Source organism: Oncorhynchus gorbuscha, linkage group LG06 (assembly GCF_021184085.1).
Source record: "Oncorhynchus gorbuscha isolate QuinsamMale2020 ecotype Even-year linkage group LG06, OgorEven_v1.0, whole genome shotgun sequence".
Classification (NCBI taxonomy): Eukaryota; Metazoa; Chordata; class Actinopteri; order Salmoniformes; family Salmonidae; genus Oncorhynchus; species Oncorhynchus gorbuscha.
The window spans coordinates 86,674,028-86,698,578 of record NC_060178.1 but is presented as its reverse complement, the minus strand read 5'-3'; the positions used below and the strand labels follow the sequence as shown (position 1 = coordinate 86,698,578).

The 24,551-nt window shown below is 44.3% G+C and overlaps 1 protein-coding gene across 1 annotated transcript in view; it reads left to right on the top strand.

Annotated features, from left to right (window-relative positions):
* Positions 1-13,318, top strand: part of LOC124038753 (probable G-protein coupled receptor 142) — a 48,086-nt gene extending 34,768 nt beyond the window's left edge. The window contains 4 exon segments of the mRNA XM_046354824.1: positions 9,193-9,353; positions 11,427-11,584; positions 11,910-12,572; positions 12,574-13,318. Coding sequence (XP_046210780.1) covers positions 9,193-9,353; positions 11,427-11,584; positions 11,910-12,572; positions 12,574-12,723 — 1,132 coding nt within the window. The 3' untranslated portion in view covers positions 12,724-13,318.
* The last annotated feature ends 11,233 nt before the right edge of the window (positions 13,319-24,551 follow it).

Here is a 24,551-nt window from a genome sequence, read left to right as displayed (position 1 = left end):
AATTCTAAATCAGGTGAACAGAAGGATTTGAGTTCCTGTATGTTTCTTTCATCACACCATGTCTCGTTAGTCATGAGGCATACGCCCCCGCCCCTCTTCTTACCAGCGAGATGTTTGTTTCTTTCGGCGGGATGCGTGGAGAAACCCGTTGGCTGCATAGCATCGGATAGCGTCATGTTTCCGTGAAGCAGAGAACGTTGCAGTCTCTGATGTCCCTCTGGAATGCTACCCTTGCTCGGATTTCATCAACCTTGTTGTCAAGAGACTGGACATTGGCAAGAAGAATGCCAGTACATAAGCCAGTACATGTCCAGGCAAGGTCTGGAGTTTGCTAGAGAGCATTTGGATGATCCAGAAGAAGATTGGGAGAATGTCATATGGTCAGATGAAACCAAAATATAACTTTTTGGTAAAAACTCAACTCGTCGTGTTTGGAGGACAAAGAATGCTGAGTTGCATCCAAAGAACACCATACCTACTGTGAAGCATGGGGGTGGAAAAATCATACTTTGGGGCTGTTTTTCTGCAAAGGGACCAGGACGACTGATCCGTGTAAAGGAAAGGGGCGGCAGCGTAGCCTAGTGGTTAGAGCGTTGGACTAGTAACCTGAAGGTTGCGAGTTCAAACCCCCGAGCTGACAAGGTACAAATCTGTTGTTCTGCCCCTGAACAGGCAGTTAACCCACTGTTCCCAGGCCGTCATTGAAAATAAGAATATGTTCTTAACTGACTTGCCTGCTTAAATAAAAATAAAATAAAAAAATAAAAAGAATGAATGGGGCGATGTATCGTGAGATTTTGAATGAAAACCTCCATCCATCAGCAAGGGCATTGAAGATGAAACGTGGCTGGTTCTTTCAGCATGACAATGATCCCAAACACACCGCCCGGGCAACAAAGGAGTGGCTTTGTAAGATGCATTCCAAGGTCCTGGAGTGGCCTAGCCAGTCTCCAGATCTCAACCCCATAGAAAATCTTTGGAGGGAGTGGAAAGTCCATGTTGCCCAGCAACAGCCCCAAAACATCACTGCTCTAGAGGAATGGGCCAAAATACCAGCAACAGTGTGTGAAGACTTACAGAAAACGTTTGACCTCTGTCATTGCCAACAAAGGGTATATAATAAAGTATTGAGATAAACTTTTGTTATTGACCAAATACTTATTTTCCACCATAATTTGCAAATTAAATTCATTAAAAATCCTACAATGTGATTTTCTGGATTTCTTTTCTAATTTTGTCTGTCATAGTTGAAGTGTACATATGATGTCAATTACAGGCCTCTCTCATCTTTTAAGTGGGAGAACTTGCACAATTGGTGGCTGACTAAATATTTTTTTGCCCCACTGTATATGGTCATCGATGGCATGGGTCGCTGGGACCAGGCTACCTCTGCTCCACTCACAGGCACTCCACTCCCCCACTGTTCATCTGGATGGAGCTGAACCCCAGGGCAGCCCTATCCTTTATTATAATAGTGCCTGAATATAGTCCCATACACTACAGGCATTTGCATATGAGACGCTGCATGGGTTGGGTAGTGGCTATTAATTTGGTTGTCTTGAATGAGGTATGGGGCCACAGTGTCTCCTGACCCCTCCTGTCTCAGCCTCCAGTATTTATGCTGCAGTAGTTTATGTGTCGGGGGGCTAGGGTCAGTTTGTTTATCTGGAGTACTTCTCCTGTCCTATTCGGTGTCCTGTGTAAATCTAAGTGTGCGTTCTCTAATTCTCTCCTTCTCTCCTTCTTTCTCTCTCTCGGAGGACCTGAGCCCTAGAACCATGCCCCAGGATTACCTGACATGATGACTCCTTGCTGTCCCCAGTCCACCTGGCCATGCTGCTGCTCCAGTTTCAACTGGCCTGGGCCCTAGGACCATGTCCCAGGACTACCTGACATGAGGACTCCTTGCTGTCCCCAGTCCACCTGGCCATGCTCCTGCTCCAGTTTCAACTGTTCTGCCTTACTATTATTCAACCATGCTGGTCATTTATGAACATTTGAACATCTTGGCCACGTTCTGTTATAATCTCCACCCGGCACAGCCAGAAGAGGACTGGCCACCCCACATATGCTCTCTCTAATTCTCTCTTTCTTTCTCTCTCTCGGAGGACCTGAGCCCTAGGACCGTGCCCCAGGACTACCTGACATGATGGCTCCTTGCTGTCCCCAGTCCACCTGACTGTGCTGCTGCTCCAGTTTCAACTGTTCTGCCTTATTATTATTTGACCATGCTGGTCATTTATGAACATTTGAACATCTTGGTCATTTTCTGTTATAATCTCTACCCGGCACAGCCAGAAGAGGACTGGCCACCCCACATAGCCCGGTTCCTCTCTAGGTTTCTTCCTAGGTTTTGGCCTTTCTAGGGAGTTTTTCCTAGCCACCGTGCTTTTACACCTGCATTGTTTGCTGTTTGGGGTTTTAGGCTGGGTTTCTGTACAGCACTTTGAGATATCAGCTGATGTACGAAGGGCTATATAAATAAATTTGATTTGATTTGATTTGATTTGATATTAATTTGGTTGTCTTGAATGAGGTGTTTTCCTCATTTGCACATAGATTTCCACAGAGACCTTTGTCTCGGCTCAGGCTGATACTTTGCTGGCAAACCAGGCTGGTGGGAACGGAGATTGTCTATGAGTATATCAGATCTATACAATAGGACTATATTTCCCCTGGGTAGCAAGAATTTAATGGTGATGTAGGCTTTACAGACTGCTGCTGAAGAGCAGTATGGTGGCGTTGCTCTAACACCAATTAAGGTGGGGACAGTCATTCTCAGTGGAGACAGAGCAGCAAGCCTGTAATCCACAGTCCAATCCCACCCTCAGCATGTGTAGCCTCTCTGGGACACATCATTTCTGCCAAGGATCCTGAATCCACTGGGGGAAACCTTACAGTTGGAGGACCATGACTTTGACCTAGCACAAGAAGGACTGTCCCAATGTTCAATGTCTCAGGCTGTACATTGACTACTAACCTTATAGTAAGTAGACAATAACTTGGTACAGAATGTCTCAGGCTTACAGTCTTATCATTGACTATATATGCTGACTACTGTAATAAAGAACATCTTGCTAAAAAAAATAATGTCCTTCCAGGAATCTCAACATTCACAGCTGCCTCTTGTAATAAGAGAGTAGTAGTCTGAAAAATACTGTGAATAATAAAAATCCATTCCACTTTTTGTGTCTGCACTTTCCATTGACATTGAGGATTTGAATTAAAACCAATATCAATGGCTGGACTTGGATATGTATATAGTGGAATACTTTTCTGTGGATAATTCTACCTCTTATAGACAATGTTGTATTACAGAGAGGATAGGAGGTTTGTTGACTCGCGACTGCCCAGCTGGTTTAGTCATTGTCACTCTATCATACTAGAGACGAAGTAGAGAAATGTGTTTCTCTCATCACTATAATTTTTCTCAGAGCTTGTCCTAAGATGAGCATCCCAAACAGCAACCTATGCTCTACTTTTGACCAGAGCCCATAGCATTGTAAACACACTAAGAAAAGAGGGTTCCTTTAAGGGTTGTTTTGGAAGGGTGATTTTTCTATGTGGAACCATAATAATTCAAACACTGAACACTTCAATGGTTTTTTGCAGTTCAAAAAAACTTTCTTTCCTCTATTATAATATTTAGGTTGTTTTTTTCGCACAGCTCATTTTGTGCAACCATCAGTGAGGGTTGTTCCAGTTTATCTAATCTGTTGTGTTATGCCATGACATGTTACACTGGGGCAAAAAAGTATTTAGTCAGCCACCAATTGTGCAAGTTTTCCCACTTAATAATATGAGAGAGGCCTGTAATTTTAATCATAGGTACACTTCAACTATGACAGACAAAATGAGAAAAAAAATCCAGAAAATCATATTGTAGCATTTTTTATGAATTTATTTGCAAATTATGGTGGAAAATAAGTATTTGGTCAATAACAAAAGTTTTTCTCAATACTTTGTTATATACCCTTTGTTTGCAATGACCGAGGTCAAACGTTTTCTGTAAGTCTTCACAAGGTTTTCACACACTGTTGCTGGTATTTTAGCCCATTCCTCCATACAGATCTCCTCTAGAGCAGTGATGTTTTGGGGCTGTTGCTGGGCAACACGGACTTTGAACTCCCTCCAAAGATTTTCCATGGGGTTGAGATCTGGAGACTGGCTAGGCCACTCCAGGACCTTGAAATGCTTCTTACGAAGCCACTCCTTCATTGCCCGGGCGGTGTGTTTGGGATCATTGTCATGCTGAAAGACCCAGCCACGTTTCATCTTCAATGCCCTTGCTGATGGAAGGAGGTTTTCACTCGAAAGCTCACGATACATGGCCCCATTCATTCTTTCTTTTACACGGATCAGTCGTTCTGGTCCCATTGCAGAAAAACAGCCCCAAAGCATGATGTTTCCACCCCCATGCTTCACAGTAGGTATGGTGTTCTTTGGATGCAACTCAGCATTCTTTGTCCTCCAAACACGACGAGTTAAGTTTTTACCAAAAAGTTATATTTTGGTTTCATCTGACCATATGACATTCTCCCAATCTTCTTCTGGATCATCCAAATGCTCTCTAGCAAACTTCAGACGGGCCTGGACATGTACTGGCTTAAGCAGGGGGACACGTCTGGCACTGCAGGATTTGAGTCCCTGGCGGCGTAGTGTTTCTGATGGTAGGCTTTGTTACTTTGGTCCCAGCTCTCTGCAGGTCATTCACTAGGTCCCCCCGTGTGGTTCTGGGATTTTTGCTCACCGTTCTTATGATCATTTTGACCACACGGGGTGAGATCTTGCGTGGAGCCCCAGATCGAGGGAGATTATCAGTGGTCTTGTATGTCTTCCATTTCCTAATAATTGCTCCCACAGTTGATTTCTTCAAACCAAGCTGCTTACCTATTGCAGATTCAGTCTTCCCAGCCTGGTGCAGGTCTACAATTTTGTTTCTGGTGTCCTTTGACAGCTCTTTGGTCTTGGCCATAGTGGACTTTGGAGTGTGACTGTTTGAGGTTGTGGACAGGTGTCTTTTATACTGATAACAAGTTCAAACAGGTGCCATTAATACAGGTACTGAGTGGAGGACAGAGGAGCCTCTTAAAGAAGAAGTTACAGGTCTGTGAGAGCCAGAAATCTTGCTTGTTTGTAGGTGACCAAATACTTATTTTCCACCATAATTTGCAAATAAATTCATTAAAAATCCTACAATGTGATTTTCTGGATTTCCTTTACCTCATTTTGTCTGTCATAGTTGAAGTGTACCTATGATGCGAATTACAGGCCTCTCTCATCTTTTTAAGTGGGAGAACTTGCACAATTGGTGGCTGACTAAATACTTTTTTGCCCCACTGTAAATTTGATGATGACCAGTGATGGTATGGCCTTGTGTCATTTGAGAACTTTTGTCTACATCAGTTTTACATTTCTCCTCAGGAACCCTCATCTGTTCCAGAGGTAGCTCACTTGATTCAACTTGTCAATAATAACACCTATAGAATTTTGACAATATAATATGTCTAACTGGGAAAAAATGACCCTACATGGTTCTTCATATGGTTCCTTGTAGAACCTTTGAGATTGATAAATGTTCTTTAAATAATCATTATCCATAAAGGTTCTATAAGGAACCATTAAAACTGGTTGTATACAGCACCAAAAAGGGTTGTAACTATAGCGGAACTCTTTTTGGTGTTATATACAGTAGAACCTTTTTTTAATAGTTATCTTTAGAAGCTTAGGAAAGGGTTACTAAATAAAGATAAAGATATTGACGGAGCGGAGCACAGCGGAGTAAGCGGACATTATAATAAAGGATTCATTACAACATATTTCACTGGTAGATTACAAGGGCTGGAAACGGATAAGAAGTGGAATACTGTTAAAACAGAAATATTTGTTCCAAAGACAGCACCATCCGGCTTACAGGCATACAGCTGGCTGGTTGTTTGCTGTACCGGCAGGACAGAACAGCGGTGTCTGGTAAGACAAGGGGCGGCAGACTGTTTTTTTTGTAAATAACAGCTGGTGCACGATATCTAAGGAAGTCTTGAGGTTTTGCTCGTCTTAGGAAGAGTATCTCATGATAAGCTGTAGACCCCTCGATCGACCTAGAGAGATTTCATCTGTATTTTTCGTAGCTGTCTACATACCACCACAGACTGATGCTGGCACTAAGACCACACTGAATGAGCTGTATTCTGCCATAAGCAAACAGGAAAACACTCACCCAGGGGCGGCGCTCCTAGTAGCCAGGGACTTTAATGCAGGGAAACTTAAATCCGTCTTAGCAAATTTCTATCAGCACATTAAATGTGCAACCCGGGGGGAAGAAACTCTGGACCACCTTTACTCCACACACAGAGACGCATACAAAGCTGTCCCTCGCCCTCCATTAGGCAAATCTGACCATAATTTTATCCTCCTGATTCCTTCTAGGCAGAGTTGCAAAGAAAAAGCCATATCTCAGACTGGCCAATAAAAATAAAAGATTAAGATGGGCAAAAAAACACAGACACTGGACCGAGGAACTCTGCCTAGAAGGCCAGCATCCCGGAGTCGCCTCTTCACTGATGACATTGAGACTGCTGTTTTGAGGGTACAATTTAATGAAGCTGCCAGTTGAAGACTTGTGAGATGTCTGTTTCTCAAACTAGACACTCTAATGTACTTGTCCTCTTGCTCAGTTATGCACCGGGGCCTCCCACTCTTTATATTCTGGTTAGAGCCACTTTGGGCTGTTCAGTGAAGGGGAGTAGTGCATAGCGTTGTACGAGATCTTCAGTTTCTTTCCAATTTCTCACATGGAATAGCCTTAATTTCTCAGAACAAGAATAGACTGACGAGATTCAGGAGAAAGGTCTTTGTTTCTGGAAATTTTGAGCCTGTAATCAAACACACAAATGCTGATGCTCCAGATACTCAACTAGTCTAAAGAAGGCCAATTTTCAGTTTTCAGTTTTCAGCTGTGCTAACATAATTGCAAAAGGGTTTTCTAATGATCATTTAGCCTTTTATAATTATAAACTTGGATTAGCTAACACAACATGCCATTGGAACACAAGAGTGATGGTTGCTGATAATGGGCCTCTGTACGCCTATGTAGACATTCCATACAAAATCAGCCGTTTCCAGCTACAATAGTCATGTACAACATTAACAACGTCTACGCTGTATTTCTGATACATTTTTTGTTATTTTAATGGACCAAAAATGGGCTTTTCTTTTATATATATATATATATATATATATATATATATACACACACACACACAGTGGGGCAAAAAAGTATTTAGTCAGCCACCAATTGTGCAAGTTCTCCCACTTAAAAAGATGAGAGAGGCCTATAATTTTCATCATAGGTACACTTCAACTATGACAGACAAAATGAGGAAAAGGAAATCCAGAAAATCACATTGTAGGATTTTTAATGAATTTATTTGCAAATTATGGTGGAAAATAAGTATTTGGTCACCTACAAACAAGCAATATTTCTGGCTCTCACAGACCTGTAATTTCTTCTTTAAGAGGCTCCTCTGTCCTCCACTCATTAACTGTATTAATGGCACCTGTTTGAACTTGTTATCAGTATAAAAGACACCTGTCCACAACCTCAAACAGCCACACTCCAATTGTACCTATGATGAAAATTACAGGCCTCTCTCATATTTTTAAGTGGGAGAACTTGCACAATTAGTGGGTGACTAAATACTTTTTTTGCCCCACTGTATGTCTTCCATTTCCTAATAATTGCTCCCACAGTTGATTGCTTCAAACCAAGCTGCTTACCTATTGCAGATTCAGTCTTCCCAGCCTGGTGCAGGTCTACAATTTTATTTCTGGTGTCCTTTGACAGCTCTTTGGTCTTGGCCATAGTGGACTTTGGACTGTGACTGTTTGAGGTTGTGGATAGTTGTCTTTTATACTGATAAGAAGTTCAAACAGGTGCCATTAATACAGGTAATGAGTGGATTTATTTTTCTAATTTTGTCTGTCATAGTTGAAGTGTACCTATGATGAAAATTACAGGCCTATCTCATTTTTTAAGTGGGAGAACTTGCACAATTGGTGGCTGACTAAATACTTTTTTGCCCCACTGTGTATATATACATATATATATATATATTTTTTTAACTGCATTGTTGGTTGGGAGCTCGTAAGTAAGCATTTCACAGTGCCGAATACCTGTTGTATTCGGCACATGCGACTCAAGCCCTCAAAGCCCTCAAATTCAGTGAGCACTTCTGATGACGTATTATGACGTCTGATGAGTTTATATATATGTATATGCAGTACATTGGAAACACCTACTCATTCAAGGGTTTTTCTTAATTTTTTACTATTTTCTACATTGGAGAATGATAGAGAAGACATCAACTCTATTATTCTACAATGAAGAAAAACCCTTGAATGAGTAGGTGTGTCCAAACCTTTGACTGGTACTGTATACTGAGTGTGATCTTCACGGATGAATCCCGTTTTCAACTGTACCGGGCAGATGGCAGGCAGTGTGTATAGTGTCATGTGGGCGAGCGGTTTACTGATGTCAACGTTGTGAACAGAGTGCCCCATGGTGGGATTATAGTATGTCAGTCATAAACTACAGACAACAACCACAAATCAATTGTATTGATGGCAATTGGAATGCATAGAGATACCATGACGAGATCCTGAGGCCTATTGTCTTGAGGCCATTCATCCGCTCCATCACCTCATATTTCAGCATTATAATGCACAGCCCCACGTCACTAGGATCTGTACACAATTCCTGGAAGCTGAAAATGTCCCAGTTCTTCCATGGCCTGCATACTCACCATACATGTCACCACCCATTGAGCATGTTTGGAATGCTCTAGATCAACGTGTACGACAGAGTTTTGCAGTTCCCGTCAATATCCAGCAACTTTGCAGATGCATATCTGTATTCCCAGTCATGTGAAATCCATGATTATGGCCTAATGAATTCATTTCAGTTGATTGATTTCCTTATATATAACTCAGTACAATTGTAGAAATTGTTGCATGTTGCATTTATATTTTTGTTCAGTGTCATTTTATAGTTATTTTATAGTTATAGTTTTATGGTTATTTTATAGTTATAGTTATATCTCCCTCCCTCCCTCCATCTCTTTGTCTCTCCATCTCCCTTCCTCCTTCTCTTCCCATTTCCCACCCTCCCTTCAAATCTTTCCCTCTCTCTTCCAGGAGAACGACCAAGGTCATGTTTGATTGGCCCAACATCACAGTGCCCAGCTCTTCAGAGCAGGGCCTGAAACCAGGAGATGGGGATCTGCAGAGGTCTACATGTGTCCTGGGCTTCTTCCCTGTCATCTATTATAGCTCCCTCCTCTGTGTGGGAGTACCAGGTACATGCACACATACAGTACACACACACATGCAGTCTCCAAAATGAACACTCCAACGTTCCTGAGCAACAAGACAAAACAACAGTCACATTAATGGATTGTGTTCAGTTCAAGTAAACTGTGTTGTCATTGTTAGTGTTGTTGTGGGGCTACAACATTGGCAGACGTGCCGATCACAGTGATGTGCTATTGATCCAACATAGGCAGGGATGGTTGTAGGGAGGGAGGGGAAGCAGGAGACTAGAGGGCTCATCTTAGATCAGCCGCCTGCATTCCCTCGCTCTGAATCCTCCAGCTGACCTTTTGGCACAGTGAACTAATTACTCCCAGTGGGGATTGAGAGGTCTGTGGGTTGGAGCGGAGGGCTGAAGACAGATGTGCACCAATTGTTTTTAGTGGGAACATTGTGCTATTGACAAGTCGGCGAAAAGAAACCCAGACAATGATAGCTGATTACATATAAATACAGCTGAAATCTATGCAGCTACTGTATGTCACACTACTGGAAAAACACACACATACACATACACAGTGTAACGGCGTTTGTCTGTCGAAAGAGAGTCGGACCAAAATGCGGCGTGGTAGTTACTCATGTTCTTTAATGAAAAAACAACGATACATGAAATAACTAAATATATACAAAACAACAAACGAAACGCGAAAACCCATACAGCCTATCTTGTGAGAACAAACACAGAGACAGGAACAATCACCCACGAAAAAACACTCACAGAATATGGCTGCCTAAATATGGTTCCCAATCAGAGACAACGATAAATCACCTGACTCTGATTGAGAACCGCCTCAGGCAGCCATAGACTAATTAGACACCCCACAAAACCCCAAGACAAAAAACACCACAATAACCCATGTCACACCCTGGCCTGACCAAATAAAGAAAGAAAACACAAAAAGAACAAATATCTCCCTCCTCCATAGAATATCTTCCGGTAATACCTCATGAGCCAAGTAGACTATATGTATAAATGTATGTGGACACCCCTTGAAATTAGTAGATTCTGCTATTTCAGCCACACCCATTGCTGACAGGTGTATAATATTGAGCACACAGCCATGCAATCTCCATAGACAAACATTTGCAGTAAAATGGCCTTACTGAAGAGCTCAGTGACTTTCAATGTGGCACCGTAATAGGATGCCACCTTTCCAACAAGTCTGTTTGTCAAATTTCTGACCTTCTAGAGCTGCCCCGGTCAACTGCAAATTCTGTTATTTTTAAGTGGAAATGTCTAGGAGCAGCACTGGCTCAGCCGCGAAGTGACAGACCACAGAACTGGACCGTTGAGTGTTGAAGCGCATTGTGCGTAAAAATAATTTGTCCTTGGTTGCAACACTCACTACCGAGTTCCAAACTGCCTCTGGAAGCAACGTCAGCACAATAACTGTTTGTAGGGAGCTCCATGAAATGGGTTTCCAGGGTCAAGCAGCCGCACACAACACTAAGATCACCATGTGCAATGCGAGTTGGCTGGAGTGGTGTAAAGCTTTCCGCCATTGGACAGGGGCTGTTTTTCATGTTTCGATGTAGGCCTCTTAGTTTCAGTCAAGGGAAATCTTAATTCTTCAGCATACAATAAGACGATTCTGTGCTTCCAACTTTGTGTCAACAGTTTGGAGGCCCTTTCCTGTTTCAGCATGACAATGTGGTCATGCACAAAGCGCCGTCCACACAGGAATGGTTTGTAGAAATCAGTGTGGAAGAACTTGTCTGGCCTGCACAGAGCCCTGACCTCAACCCCATCGAACACCTTCGGGATTAATTATATTAATGCCCATTATTTTGGAAGGAGATGTTTGATAAGCAGGTGTCCACATACTTTTGGCCATGTAGTGTATAATGGACTTCATACGGTGTTTAAATAAATGTTCTCTCTCTATCGCTCTCTATCGCTCACTCTTCCTCCCCTCTCTCCCTCTTCCCCCTCTCCTTCTCCACCCTGCCCTCACTCTAACCCCCACCCTCTCTCTGCCTCCCCTCTCTCCCTCCTCCCTCTCTTTGCCTCCCCACTCCCTCCCTGCCTCTCTCCACTTCCTCCCCCTTCAATCTATCAGTAAACATACTGACTGCAGTGGCTCTATCCCGGCTGGCAGCCCGTACTAAGAAGGCTATGCATGTGTACCTGCTGGCTCTGACAGGCTCTGACATCCTCTCCCAGCTCTTCATTATCTTCGTGGGCTTTCTGCTAGAAACAGCTGTGTTCCACCGTGAAGTAGGTACAGTAGTCCAGTGGTAAAGAAGGTGGACGTATAGCTAAAGGATTGCCAGCTCAAAACCCTGACAGTGCACTGAAAAAAGTGGGCACATTTAGCTTGAGAAATGAGCAAAGGACAACATTTTATTGTTTGTTGTAATGAATGGACGATAAAGGTGTAGTGATCTGTTTTGGGAGAAAGTTTGAATTCTAATCGACCTGCCTACATGTTGTTTAATGTACAGTAGATCAACTTTATCGTTTTGCTGTTAATGTGAATTTCCTTTCTCTTTGTCCTGACTTCTCACATAAAATGACATTTTTGTGTTTAATTGTATTCTAGGTCCCCACCCTCCTCCTGCGCTCGGTTAGCATGGCAGAGTTTGCTGCCAACCACGCCTCTATCTGGGCCACCGTACCCCTAACCGTGGACCGCTACGTGGCACTGTGCCATCCGCTCCTCCACCGTCAGATCAGCTACCCGGCACGAGCGTGGCGGATTATCACCATCGTCTTTTCCCTGGCGCTGTTGTCAGGCATACCATTCTTCTGGTGGTCTGACATGTGGCGCGTTGCCCACCCGCCCACCTCCCTGGACTCTGCCCTCATATGGACACACGTGATGATAATCTACTTCCTGCCGTGTAGCATCTTCCTGGTTCTGAACTTGCTGATCATTCACCGGCTGCAGGCGCGGCAGAGACAGGTCCCGTGCCAGGAGGAGCGTGGTGGTAGCGGGGCCCGGTTGGCTCCCCAGCGGCGCCTGGGTAAGAGCACTGCCATGCTGCTCGCCATTACCTCCGCGTTCGCCATCCTTTGGGCCCCCAGGACTATAGTGGTCATCTATCATCTATACGTGTCCTCGGTCCACAAGGACTGGCGGGTCCACCTTGCCTATGACCTGTCTAACATGCTGGCCATGCTCAACACTGCAGTTAACTTCTTCCTCTACTGTTTCGTCAGTAAGCCATTCAGAGCGTCCGTGAGGGATGTTCTGTTGCTCAGGGGGGGGTCCGTTGTACCACCGAAGGATAATCCACAACCAGCAGGCCCAAGACAAAGCCTCTACGTCCTTGCTGTCTAGCGGGACAAACGCTTACACCGAGACTACCAACCGCATCCCCCTAACACCCTGCAGGGCTAACGAGACCATGTGACCCTGACCTTGATCCTTAATCCTGAGATGAGACCCCTCTAATTGAGACCAGCCCCCTCGTCCACCCCATCTCTCCATCCCCTCTATTATGCCATTCCTCCAGCCCATGAACAATATGACTTCGACCTTAACTATGGGACCTCGCTAATTGAGACAAACCCTGTACTCTCTTCCCTCCATTTCCTATCCCCTCTATTATGCCATTCCTCCAGATCATGAATAATGTGACTTCGACCTTAACTATGGGACCTCCCTAATTGAGACAAACCCTGTACCCTCTTCCCTCCTTCTCCTATTCCATGCCTCTATCCGTCCCCTCCATCCCCCCATTCCACTGTCCCCCAACACCCCATCCCACAGACCAAGTGACCTTGAAGTTTAGACACCCCCTTAATTGAGACCAAACCCTCCACTCACCCCATCCCCTCATCCCACGAACCATGTGACCTTCACCCTGAGACCCCAGATCAACCCCCTTCACCCATCCTCTTATTGCCCCATCTCTCTATCCCTCCATCCCACCATCCATCCCCCTATCCCACGGTTGCCCTAAGCACTTATGACCTCTGAACCACAGAGAACCACAGAGTGCATTCCAGCCATGTTCAGTGGACAGCTGCCAATCACCCTTTGAGGTGAACATTCTCAAAGGGCCTTTTCCTGAACTGTTGTTGGACTCAAAACAAGCAGAATGTTTTCTGATTCAACATGTTATTTATTATGTCCAGCGGGAATCCGTTTAAAATGGCACAACATATTTATTTTCCGTTAGGGGGAAGATTTGGCTTGTGACATTACGAGTGCTTGGCTTGACTTTATGTTACTTTCCATATATGGAAGCTTGTTGTAACTATGTAACATGCTATTGTTTATATTGGTAAAAAAAGAATGCCATATGGACATTATTTGGTCTTGTTGGCTGCAGATGAACATGGTGCTTTAGTTAACACATAGAGAGAAGAGACGCTCTGAAAAGAGATGATGCTTTCATCATGTGCATGCTACTTAAAGTGAATGGCTCATCTATCTATTTACACATTGAGCATAGCCTCACCATTTCCTCTCAGTTGTCTACAGGGGGACAGTTTAGTTCTATGTGAATCACTTTACAATAGAAGGAAATGCAAAATGCTCTTCCTTTACAGAACATAAGTTAAGTAATAGTAAGAGTGTATTTTCATATAGTGCATTATTCCTTACTATGGAGAGAACACTCCACATGCCTATTTGCCCAAATGACAGTGTGACAGGCTTGCTGAGCAGCACAACTGAACCAATCAAGCAAACAAATAGCATTAAGTACTTCATTTCAACAGTGAGAGCGAGGAGCAAACCACAGCTGTGGTTATTTTTCATGAAAACGCAAGTGGGTGGAGGTTTAAATGAATTCTTGCTGTAAGTGCCTAAAAGCCGCAGCAGGGGAAGAAGACCCTGTTCTACAAACACACTCCCCCTGTGGGCTTCAGCTCAGCTAAACAAATCTCACATCAGACTGACGGACGGCACACAGAAAGTACATTTTCCATCTGCTCCTGTGCAAGCCCCTAGAAACAGCAATAAGGCGATAAGGACAAATTCAAATGACAATTTTTAATATGAGATATTTCATCAATAAGGGATGAGAACCTGTGTTTCACTGTAAATAGCACAGGGCTAAGGTGTCCTCTTGAAACATCCACACTTACTGACAAATTTGCATTATCATGTGTAAATGGGATCGACAAGCACTTTGTGACATCAGTATTTGTTTGGAGCTGAGTGTTCTCTTCTCTATACATGCATCTAATTAATGACTGATTCAACAGTTGGCAAGTGCAATCTGTTGGTGTATTACTTTTTCATGCAATTAATTCATTTAGCCCCAAGAGTTGATGAACAATGTTTAGACTTTGATCTTGAAATAACCATTTAATCACGCACCTCTGGCTCATCGATTAGTCCTCAGTGAAAGGCTTTTAAATAAGGACATACTTTTCTGTCCTCCTCATAGCCATTGTATAACTGGTTTGAGAAGACGTGTCAACTACATAAGATAGTTCATTTGTTTGCACTAATAGGAACAGGCTGTAAGAGAGAAGGACATATTTTTGTTGATTACATCTCCTGTGTTCCTCTGTAGCTCAGTTGGTAGTGCATAGTGCTTGTAATGTCAGAGTAGTGGGTTCAATTTCTGCAACCACCCATATGTGAAATGTATGGACTTGTAAGTTGTCTTGGATAAAACCGACTGCTAAATGGCATATATTTTGTCTCAGTGAAATTGAGAGTAAGCTAATTGCCTACTTTATACACTTTTTTGTGACATCCAATTGCGACCTTGTCTCATCGCTGCAACTCCCCAACGGGCTTGGGAGAGGTAAGGTCAAGTCAAGAAAAATATGACCCACCAAACCGCGCCCCTTAAACCTGCCCGCTTAATCCAAAAGCAAACTGCACCAATGTCAGAGGAAATGCCATTCAACTGACAAGTGAGGTCAGCCTGCAGTTGCCCAGCCCACCACAAGGAGTTGCTAGAGTGCAAAGAGCTAAGTAAAGCCCCCCAGATGACCCTGGGCCAATAGTGTGCCTACTCTCTGTCACAGCAGGTTATGACCCAGCCTGGGATTTAACCCAGGTCTATAGGGGCACTTCAAGCACTGTGATGCAGTGCCTTAGACAGCTGCGCCACTCAGGAGTGTATAAAATATATTTTAAACACAGGAGGTTGGTGGCACCTCAATTGGGGAAGACGGGCTTGTGGTAATGGCTGTGGCGGAATAGGTGAAATGGTATCAAATGCATCAAACAAATGGTTTCCATGTGTTTGATGCCATTCCATTCGCTCCGTTGCAGACATTATTATGAGCCCTCCTCCCCTCAGCAGCCTTCACTAATTTTAAATAATGAACATGCACACTAAAATGATGACCTGCCATGACGATTATTATAACCTTAAGTCTTTCAGATGGCAGCCTAAATGCTCATTGTTCCCACTACAACTGGATCATTCCTTGCGGTTTAGTGTTTGTAAATAGCTAATATGTGTTTTCTTTTATTTCACCTTTATTTAACCAGGTAAGCTAGTTGAGAACAAGTTCTCATTTGCAACTGCGACCTGGCCAAAACAAAGCAGTTCGACACATACAACAACACAGAGTTACACATGGAATAAGCAAACATACAATCAATAATACAGTAGAAAAATATATATACAGCATGTGCAAATGAGGTAGGATAAGAGAGGTAAGGCAATAAATAGGCCATGGTGGCAAAGTAATTACAATATAATTAATAATAATTAATACAATTAAACACTGGAATGGTAGAATATGCAGAAGATGTGCAAATAGAGATACTGGGGTGCAAAGGAGCAAGATTAATAAATAAATACAGTATGGGGATGAGGTAGATTGGATGGGCTAATTTACAGATGAGCTATGTACAGGTGGAGAGATCTGTGAGCTGCTCTGACAGCTGGTGCTTAAAGCTAGTGAGAGAGGTAAGAGTCTCCAGCTTTAGTGATTTTTTGCAGTTCGTTCCAGTCATTGGCAGCAGAGAACTGGAAGGAGAGGCGGCCAAAGGAAGAATTGGCTTTGGGAGTGACCAGTGAGATATACTTGCTGGAGCGCATGCTACCGGTGGGTGCTGCTATGGTGACCAGTGAGCTGAGATAAGGCAGGGCTTTACCTAGCAGAGACTTGTAGATGATCTGGAGCCAGTGAGTTTGGCGACGAGTATGAAGCGAGGGCCAGCCAACGAGAGTGTACAGGTCGCAGCGGTGGGTAGTATATGGGGCTTTGGTGACAAAACGGATGGCACTGTGATAGACTGCATCCAATTTGTTGAGTAGAGTGTTGGAGGCTGTTTTGTAAATGACATCGCCGAAGTCGAGGATCGGTAGGATGGTCAGTTTTACGAGGGTATGTTTGGCAGCATGAGTGAAGGATGCTTTGTTGTGAAATAGGAAGCCGATTCTAGATTTAATTTTGGATTGGAGATGTTTAATGTGAGTCTGGAAGGAGAGTTTACAGTCTAACCAGAAACTGGGTATTTGTAGTTGTCCACATATTCTAAGTGTGTGACCAGTTGGATGTGTAATCAACATACTATTATGTTTGATTTATTATCATACATGTTATAATCATCATATTACCATACCAGTGCTCATGTATTATCATACATGAGCACAAGACCAACCAAACAAATACCAATCTCTGTGAATCTCTTTGAGCAGCACAGTCATATAATGTGATTGTACAGTAGTTGTTTAATACAGTATAGTATAGGGTTAAGCAAGTCAGTCATATAATGTGGTTGTACAGTATTACTTTTTAAAAAGTCCCAAGGGGGTGTGTTATATGGCTAATATACCCTGGCTAAGGGCTGTTCTTATGCACGACACAACGCGGTGTGCCTGGATACAGCCCTTAGCCATATTCCTCAAACTACGAGGTACCTTATTGCTATTATAAACTGGTTAGAAATGTAATTACAACAGTAAAAATAAAAGTTGTCTCATACCCGTGGTTTACGGTCTCATATACCACGGCTTTCAGCCAAACAGCATTCAGGGCTCAAACCACCCAGTTTATAGTACGATATACTACAGGGCTAAGCACTGTCATATAATGTGATTGTACAGTAGTTGTTTAATACAGTATACTATAGGGTTAAGCAGTACAGTCATATAATGTGATTGTACAGTAGTTGTTTAATACAGTATACTATAGGGTTAAGCAGTACAGTCATATAATGTGATTGTACAGTAGTTGTTTAATACAGTATACTATAGGGTTAAGCAGTACAGTCATATAATGTGATTGTAGTTTTTTGATACGTACAGTATGAAGTTCAATACCAACATTAGAGAAGCATAGAAATGAAGTTATTCTGTTTCATGTCTCCAAGTGCCACCAGCTCATCATGTACCCCTCCACTGACAAGTCTCTCTCTAATAGTGGGGGTGTCAATTTGTCAATAATATTGCTCAAGCATTGCTCACCTGAAGTAGAATACCTCATGATAAGCTGTAGACCACACTATCTACCAAGAGAGTTGTCATCTATACTATTTGTAGTTGTCTATTTACCACCACAAACCAATGCTGGCACTAAGACTGCACTCAACGAGCTGTATAAGGCCATAAGCAAACAAGAAAATGCTCATCCAGAAGCGACGCTCCTAGTAGCCGGGGACTTTAATGCAGGCAAACTTAAATCTGCTTTAACTAATTTCTACCAGCATGTTAAATGTGCAACCAGAGGGAAAGAATCTATACCTCCTTTACTCCACACATAGAGATGCATACAAAGCTTTCCCTCACCCTCCAAATGAACATAATTCTATCCTCCTGATTCCTGCTTGCAAGCAAAAACTAAAGCAGAAAGTACCAGTGACTCGCTCAATAAGGAAGTGGTCAGATGATGCGGATGCTGTTTTGCTAACACAGATATGTTCCTGGATTCATCCAATGGCATTGAGGAGTATACCACCTTAGTCACCGGCTTCATCAATAAGTGCATCGACGATGTCATCCCCACAGTGACTGTACATACATATCCCAACCAGAAGCCATGGATAACAAGCAACATCTTCACTGACATTTTCAATCTCTCCCTGGCCGAGTCTGTAATACCTACATGTTTCAAACAGACCACCATAGTCACTGTGTCCAAGATAGCGAAGGTAACCTGCCTAAATGATTCCCGCCCCGTAGCACTCACGTCGGTAGCCATGAAGTGCTTTGAAAGGCTGGTCATGGCTCACATCAATCCCATCATTACGGGAACCCTAGAACCACTCCAATTTGCATATCACCCCTACAGATCCACAGATGATGCAATCTCAATCACACTCCACACTGCCCTTAACCACCTGGACAAAATGAACACCTATGTGAGAATGCTGTTCATTGTTCATTGTAGCCAAGCATGACTCCAACACCATCATTAAGTTTGCTGATGACACAACAGTGCCTGATCACCTACAACAATAAGACAGCCTATAGAGGGGAGGTCGGAGACTTGACAGTGTGGCGCCAGGACAACAACCTCTCCCTCAATGCGAGCAAGACAAAGGAGCTGTTCGTGGACTATAGGAAAAGGAGGGCCAAACATGCCCCAGGTAACATCGACGGGGTTGAAGTGGAGCGGGTCGAAAGATTCAAGTTCCTTGGTGTCCACATCACCAATGAACTATCATGGTCCATACACACCAAGACAGTTGTGAAGAGAGCACGACTAACTTTTCTGAAAGGATTTGGCATGGGTCCCAAAATCCTCAAAAAGTTAAACAGCTGCACCATCTAGAGCATCCTGACCTGTTGCATCACCGCCTGGTATGCGACTGCTTGGTATCTGACCGCAAGACGCTACATAGGATAGTGTGTACAGCCCAGTACATCAGTGGGGCCAAGCTTCCTGACATCCAGGACCTATATACTAAGTGGTATCAGAGGAAGCCCCTCCCCCCCTCTGTGTTTTTACAATGCTGCTACTCGCTGTTTATCATCTATGCATAGTCACTTTTCAAATTACCTCAACCTACCTGTACCCCTGCACATTGACTTGGTATCTGTACCCCTGTATATAGCCTCGTCATTGTTATGTAATTTTCTTGTTACTTTTTGATTTGATTAGATTTGTTTTTACCTTGTATGTTTTGTAAATATTTTTTAACTCTATTTCTTGAACTGCATTGTTGGTTAAGGGCTTGTAAGTAAGAAGTTCACGATAATGTCTAAACCTGTTGTAATCGGCGCATGTGTCAAATAAAATGTTATTTGATTTTGATTTGCTTAGAGCTGTCCCCTCTGTGTGCAGCTGTGTGTGTCCATCCATCCATACTGAGTTCTAAGAGTCTCTCTATGTATTCATCCTGTTAGCTCAGAGGGTGCCCGGCCTCAGGCACAGCCACAGATGTTACCTCATGCAGCTTTGTGTTCATGTCGTCCTGCTAGTGACCATAGCATACTGACTTCTGAGAGTCACTCTATGTGTCCATTCTTCACCCAGCTAAGAGAGGGAGAGTGTGACAGCACTCAGAGGTGTCCACTCTGCTCTGTGTACAGCTGTCCATCTAACAATGCCCCCCATGTCTCCAGTGACCATAGCCTAATAGGTTCTGTTGGTCACTCTATCCTATGACCAGTTAAGACAGGGGCTTGGCCTCGGGGTACAGACGCAGATTTTACCGAACGTTTCTTTGAAGACGTCCCTCTTCCGAGCGGGGACACACACAGTGGGGACGTCGGCGGTATCACGAGGGATCATGGGAGAAAACAGTTCAGAGTTTAAATGTTAACACGGTGGTGATATATCAGGGCAGGCTCTGATTAGTATCTTAATGGAGGCTCCGACACAGCTTTAGTGATGATTATTACGGCTGTGTCCCAAATGGAACGCACTAGGTAATAATAATAATAATAATATATGCCATTTAGCAGACGCTTTTATCCAAAGCGACTTACAGTCATGTGTGCATACATTCTGTAGTGCTCTTTATAGGGAGCAGGGTGCCATTTGGGATACAAGCAATGCTCCTTTATGGAGAGGAGGGAGGGGGAGAAGGGGAGGAGGGAGGGAGGGAGGGAGGGAGGGAGGGAGGGAGGGAGGGAGGGAGGGACATGGAAGAGGAAGGTTTTCCCCTATTGCCACACGTCCCCAACTCGTCTGTCTACCTGCTTATCATATGTTGTGTGCCTGCTCAGACACCTGTCTAGGCCAACTGCTATACACTCCACCCCCATCAGTGTGACCTGCTCTGCTCTCTACCAGCTGTTTATATCTCACAATGAGAACCCCGGCATAGAAAACATGTTGGTTGTTGATTACAACTCTATAGGAATGTTTCATCTCAACGTGCTCCCCATGCTCAGAAAGGGGGAATGTTAGGCTACTTTATTGTTCCCTGGGGTACAACAAGTTCAAACTACACATAAAGTACCTTTAGATGTACGCATATAATCTCATATGGTACAGTTCACTAACTTTTAGGGTACATGGGCGGATAATTTAGTATATGGTATATTTTCTGTACCCAATCATTTAGATATAAAGGTACAATCATCACACTATCACTTTTTTAAAAAGGGGTACGGGGAAGGTACATTTCTGTTTCCTCGGGGTACAAGCATATTCTGTGTACCTCAAGGGTGCACTAATGATTCTTGATGGTTCTGATCTGTACCTTTGCTTAGCAGAAAAGCTCCAAATTGAGAATGTATTGAAGAAAGGTACATACTGTATGTGCCCAACATAACATATAATTATGAACTTTTGCTACTTTAATGGAACTAACGGCTTTGTCACCGTGGTGCAACCCTAAAAAGGTCATTTGTACCATAAGGTTCAGAGCAAATTGGCCAGTGTTACCTAGTGTGGATTTTTCAGTGTAACATTTCTAGTGTTGTTTTAAATGATTACTCAGTGGTGTAAAATAATCCCAGTGCTGGTGTTAATAACTAGAGTTGAGTGTGAGTGTCATGTTTTGTCATTAATTATCATGTCTTGTCCCTGTGCTTCCCCTTCTATTCGTTTCCCTCTGCTGGTCTTATTAGGTTCTTTCCCTCTTTCTATCCCTCTCTCTCCCCCTCCCTCTCTCACTCTCTCGCTCTCTCTTCTCTCTATCGTTCCGTTCCTGCTCCCAGCTGTTCCTATTCCCCTAATCATCATTTAGTCTTCCCACACCTGTTCCCGATCCTTTTCCCTGATTAGAGTCCCTATTTCTCTCCTTGTTTTCCGTACCTGCCCTGTCGGATCCTCATCTATAATTCACCGTGCTGTGTCTATGTTTTGCCCTGTCGTGTCGTGTTTCCCTCAGATGCTGCGTGGTGAGCAGGTGTCTGAGTCTGCTAGGTTCAAGTGCCTTCCCGAGGCAACCTGCAGTTCTCGATCAAGTCTCCTGTCTGTTCTCGTCTTTACGAGTAGTATTATGCTTTTTGTTTTGTAAAGTTTCTTACTGGATTAAAGACTCTGTTTTCGCCAAGTCGCTTTTGGGTCCTCATTCACCTGCATAACAGAAGGATCCGACCAAGGAATGGACCCAGCGACTACAGAGGCTCGTAACACTGCCGTCGAGATCCAAGGAGCCATGCTCGGCAGACACGAGCAGGAATTGTCTGCTGCTCGCCATGCCGTGGAGAACCTGGCCGCTCAGGTTTCCGACCTCTCTGGACAGTTCCAGAGTCTTCGTCTCGTGCCACCTGTTACTTCCTGGCCTGCCGAGCCTCCAGAACCTAGGGTTAATAACCCACCTTGCTACTCCGGGCAGCCCACTGAGTGCCGCTCCTTTCTCACCCAGTGTGAGATTGTGTTCTCTCTCCAACCCAACACATACTCTAGAGAGAGAGCTCGGGTTGCTTACGTCATTTCACTCCTTACTGGCCGGGCCCGAGAGTGGGGCACAGCTATCTGGGAGGCAAGGGCTGATTGTTCTAACAATTACCAGAACTTTAAAGAGGAGATGATTCGGGTTTTTGACCGTTCAGTTTTTGGTGGGGAGGCTTCTAGGGCCCTGGCTTCCCTATGCCAAGGTGATCGATCCATAACGGATTACTCTATAGAGTTTCGTACTCTTGCTGCCTCTAGTGACTGGAACGAGCCGGCGCTGCTCGCTCGTTTTCTGGAGGGACTCCACACAGTGGTCAAAGATGAGATTCTCTCTCGGGAGGTTCCTTCCAGTGTGGACTCTTTGATTGCTCTCGCCATCCGCATAGAACGACGGGTAGATCTTCGTCACCAGGCTCGTGGAAGAGAGTTCGCATCAACGGTGTTTCCCTGCTCCGCATCGCAACCATCTCCCTCCTCTGGCTCTGAGACTGAGCCCATGCAGCTGGGAGGGATTCGCATCTCGACTAAGGAGAGGGAACGGAGGATCACCAACCGCCTGTGCCTCTATTGTGGATTTGATGGACATTTTGTTAATTCATGTCCAGTAAGAGGCCAGAGCCCATCAGTAAGCGGAGGGCTACTGGTGAGCGCTACTACTCAGGTCTCTTCATCTAGATCCTGTACTACTATGTCGGTCCATCTACGCTGGACCGGTTCGGGTGCTACATGCAGTGCCTTGATTGACTCTGGGGCTGAGGGTTGTTTCATGGACGAAGCATGGGTTCGGAAACATAACATTCCTTTCAGACAGTTAGACAAGCCTACGCCCATGTTTGCCTTAGATGGTAGTCATCTTCCCAGTATCAGATTTGAGACACTACCTTTAACTCTCACAGTATCTGGTAACCACAGTGAGACTATTTCTTTTTTGATTTTTCGTTCACCTTTCACACCTGTTGTTTTGGGTCATCCCTGGCTAGTATGTCATAATCCTTCTATTAATTGGTCTTGTAATTCTATCCTATCCTGGAACGTATCTTGTCATGTGAAGTGCTTAATGTCTGCCATCCCTCCCATTTCTTCTGTCCCCACTTCTCAGGAGGAACCTGGCGATTTGACAGGAGTGCCGGAGGAATATCATGATCTGCGCACGGTCTTCAGTCGGTCCCGAGCCAACTCCCTTCCTCCTCACCGGTCGTATGATTGTAGTATTGATCTCCTTCCGGGGACCACTCCTCCTCGGGGTAGACTATACTCTCTGTCGGCTCCCGAACGTAAGGCTCTCGAGGATTATTTATCTGTGTCTCTTGACGCCGGTACCATAGTGCCTTCTTCCTCTCCGGCCGGGGCGGGGTTCTTTTTGTTAAGAAGAAGGACGGTACTCTGCGCCCCTGCGTGGATTATCGAGGGCTGAATGACATAACGGTTAAGAATCGTTATCCGCTTCCCCTTATGTCATCAGCCTTCGAGATTCTGCAGGGAGCCAGGTGCTTTACTAAGTTGGACCTTCGTAACGCTTACCATCTCGTGCGCATCAGAGAGGGGGACGAGTGGAAAACGGCGTTTAACACTCCGTTAGGGCATTTTGAGTACCGGGTTCTGCCGTTTGGTCTCGCCAATGCGCCAGCTGTTTTTCAGGCATTAGTTAATGATGTTCTGAGAGACATGCTGAACATCTTTGTTTTTGTCTATCTTGACGATATCCTGATTTTTTCACCGTCACTCGAGATTCATGTTCAGCACGTTCGACGTGTTCTACAGCGCCTTTTAGAGAATTGTCTCTACGTAAAGGCTGAGAAGTGCTCTTTTCATGTCTCCTCCGTTACTTTTCTCGGTTCCGTTATTTCCGCTGAAGGCATTCAGATGGATTCCGCTAAGGTCCAAGCTGTCAGTGATTGGCCCGTTCCAAGGTCACGTGTCGAGTTGCAGCGCTTTTAGGTTTCGCTAATTTCTATCGGCGTTTCATTCGTAATTTCGGTCAAGTTGCTGCCCCTCTCACAGCTCTTACTTCTGTCAAGACGTGTTTTAAGTGGTCCGGTTCCGCCCAGGGAGCTTTTGATCTTCTAAAAGAACGTTTTACGTCCGCTCCTATCCTCGTTACTCCTGACGTCACTAGACAATTCATTGTCGAGGTTGACGCTTCAGAGGTAGGCGTGGGAGCCATTCTATCCCAGCGCTTCCAGTCTGACGATAAGGTTCATCCTTGCGCTTATTTTTCTCATCGCCTGTCACCATCTGAGCGCAACTATGATGTGGGTAACCGTGAACTGCTCGCCATCCGCTTAGCCCTAGGCGAATGGCGACAGTGGTTGGAGGGGGCGACCGTTCCTTTTGTCGTTTGGACAGACCATAAGAACCTTGAGTACATCCGTTCTGCCAAACGACTTAATGCCCGTCAAGCTCGTTGGGCGTTGTTTTTCGCTCGTTTCGAGTTTGTGATTTCTTACCGTCCGGGTAGAAAGAACACCAAGCCTGATGCCTTATCCCGTCTGTTTAGTTCTTCTGTGGCTTCTACTGATCC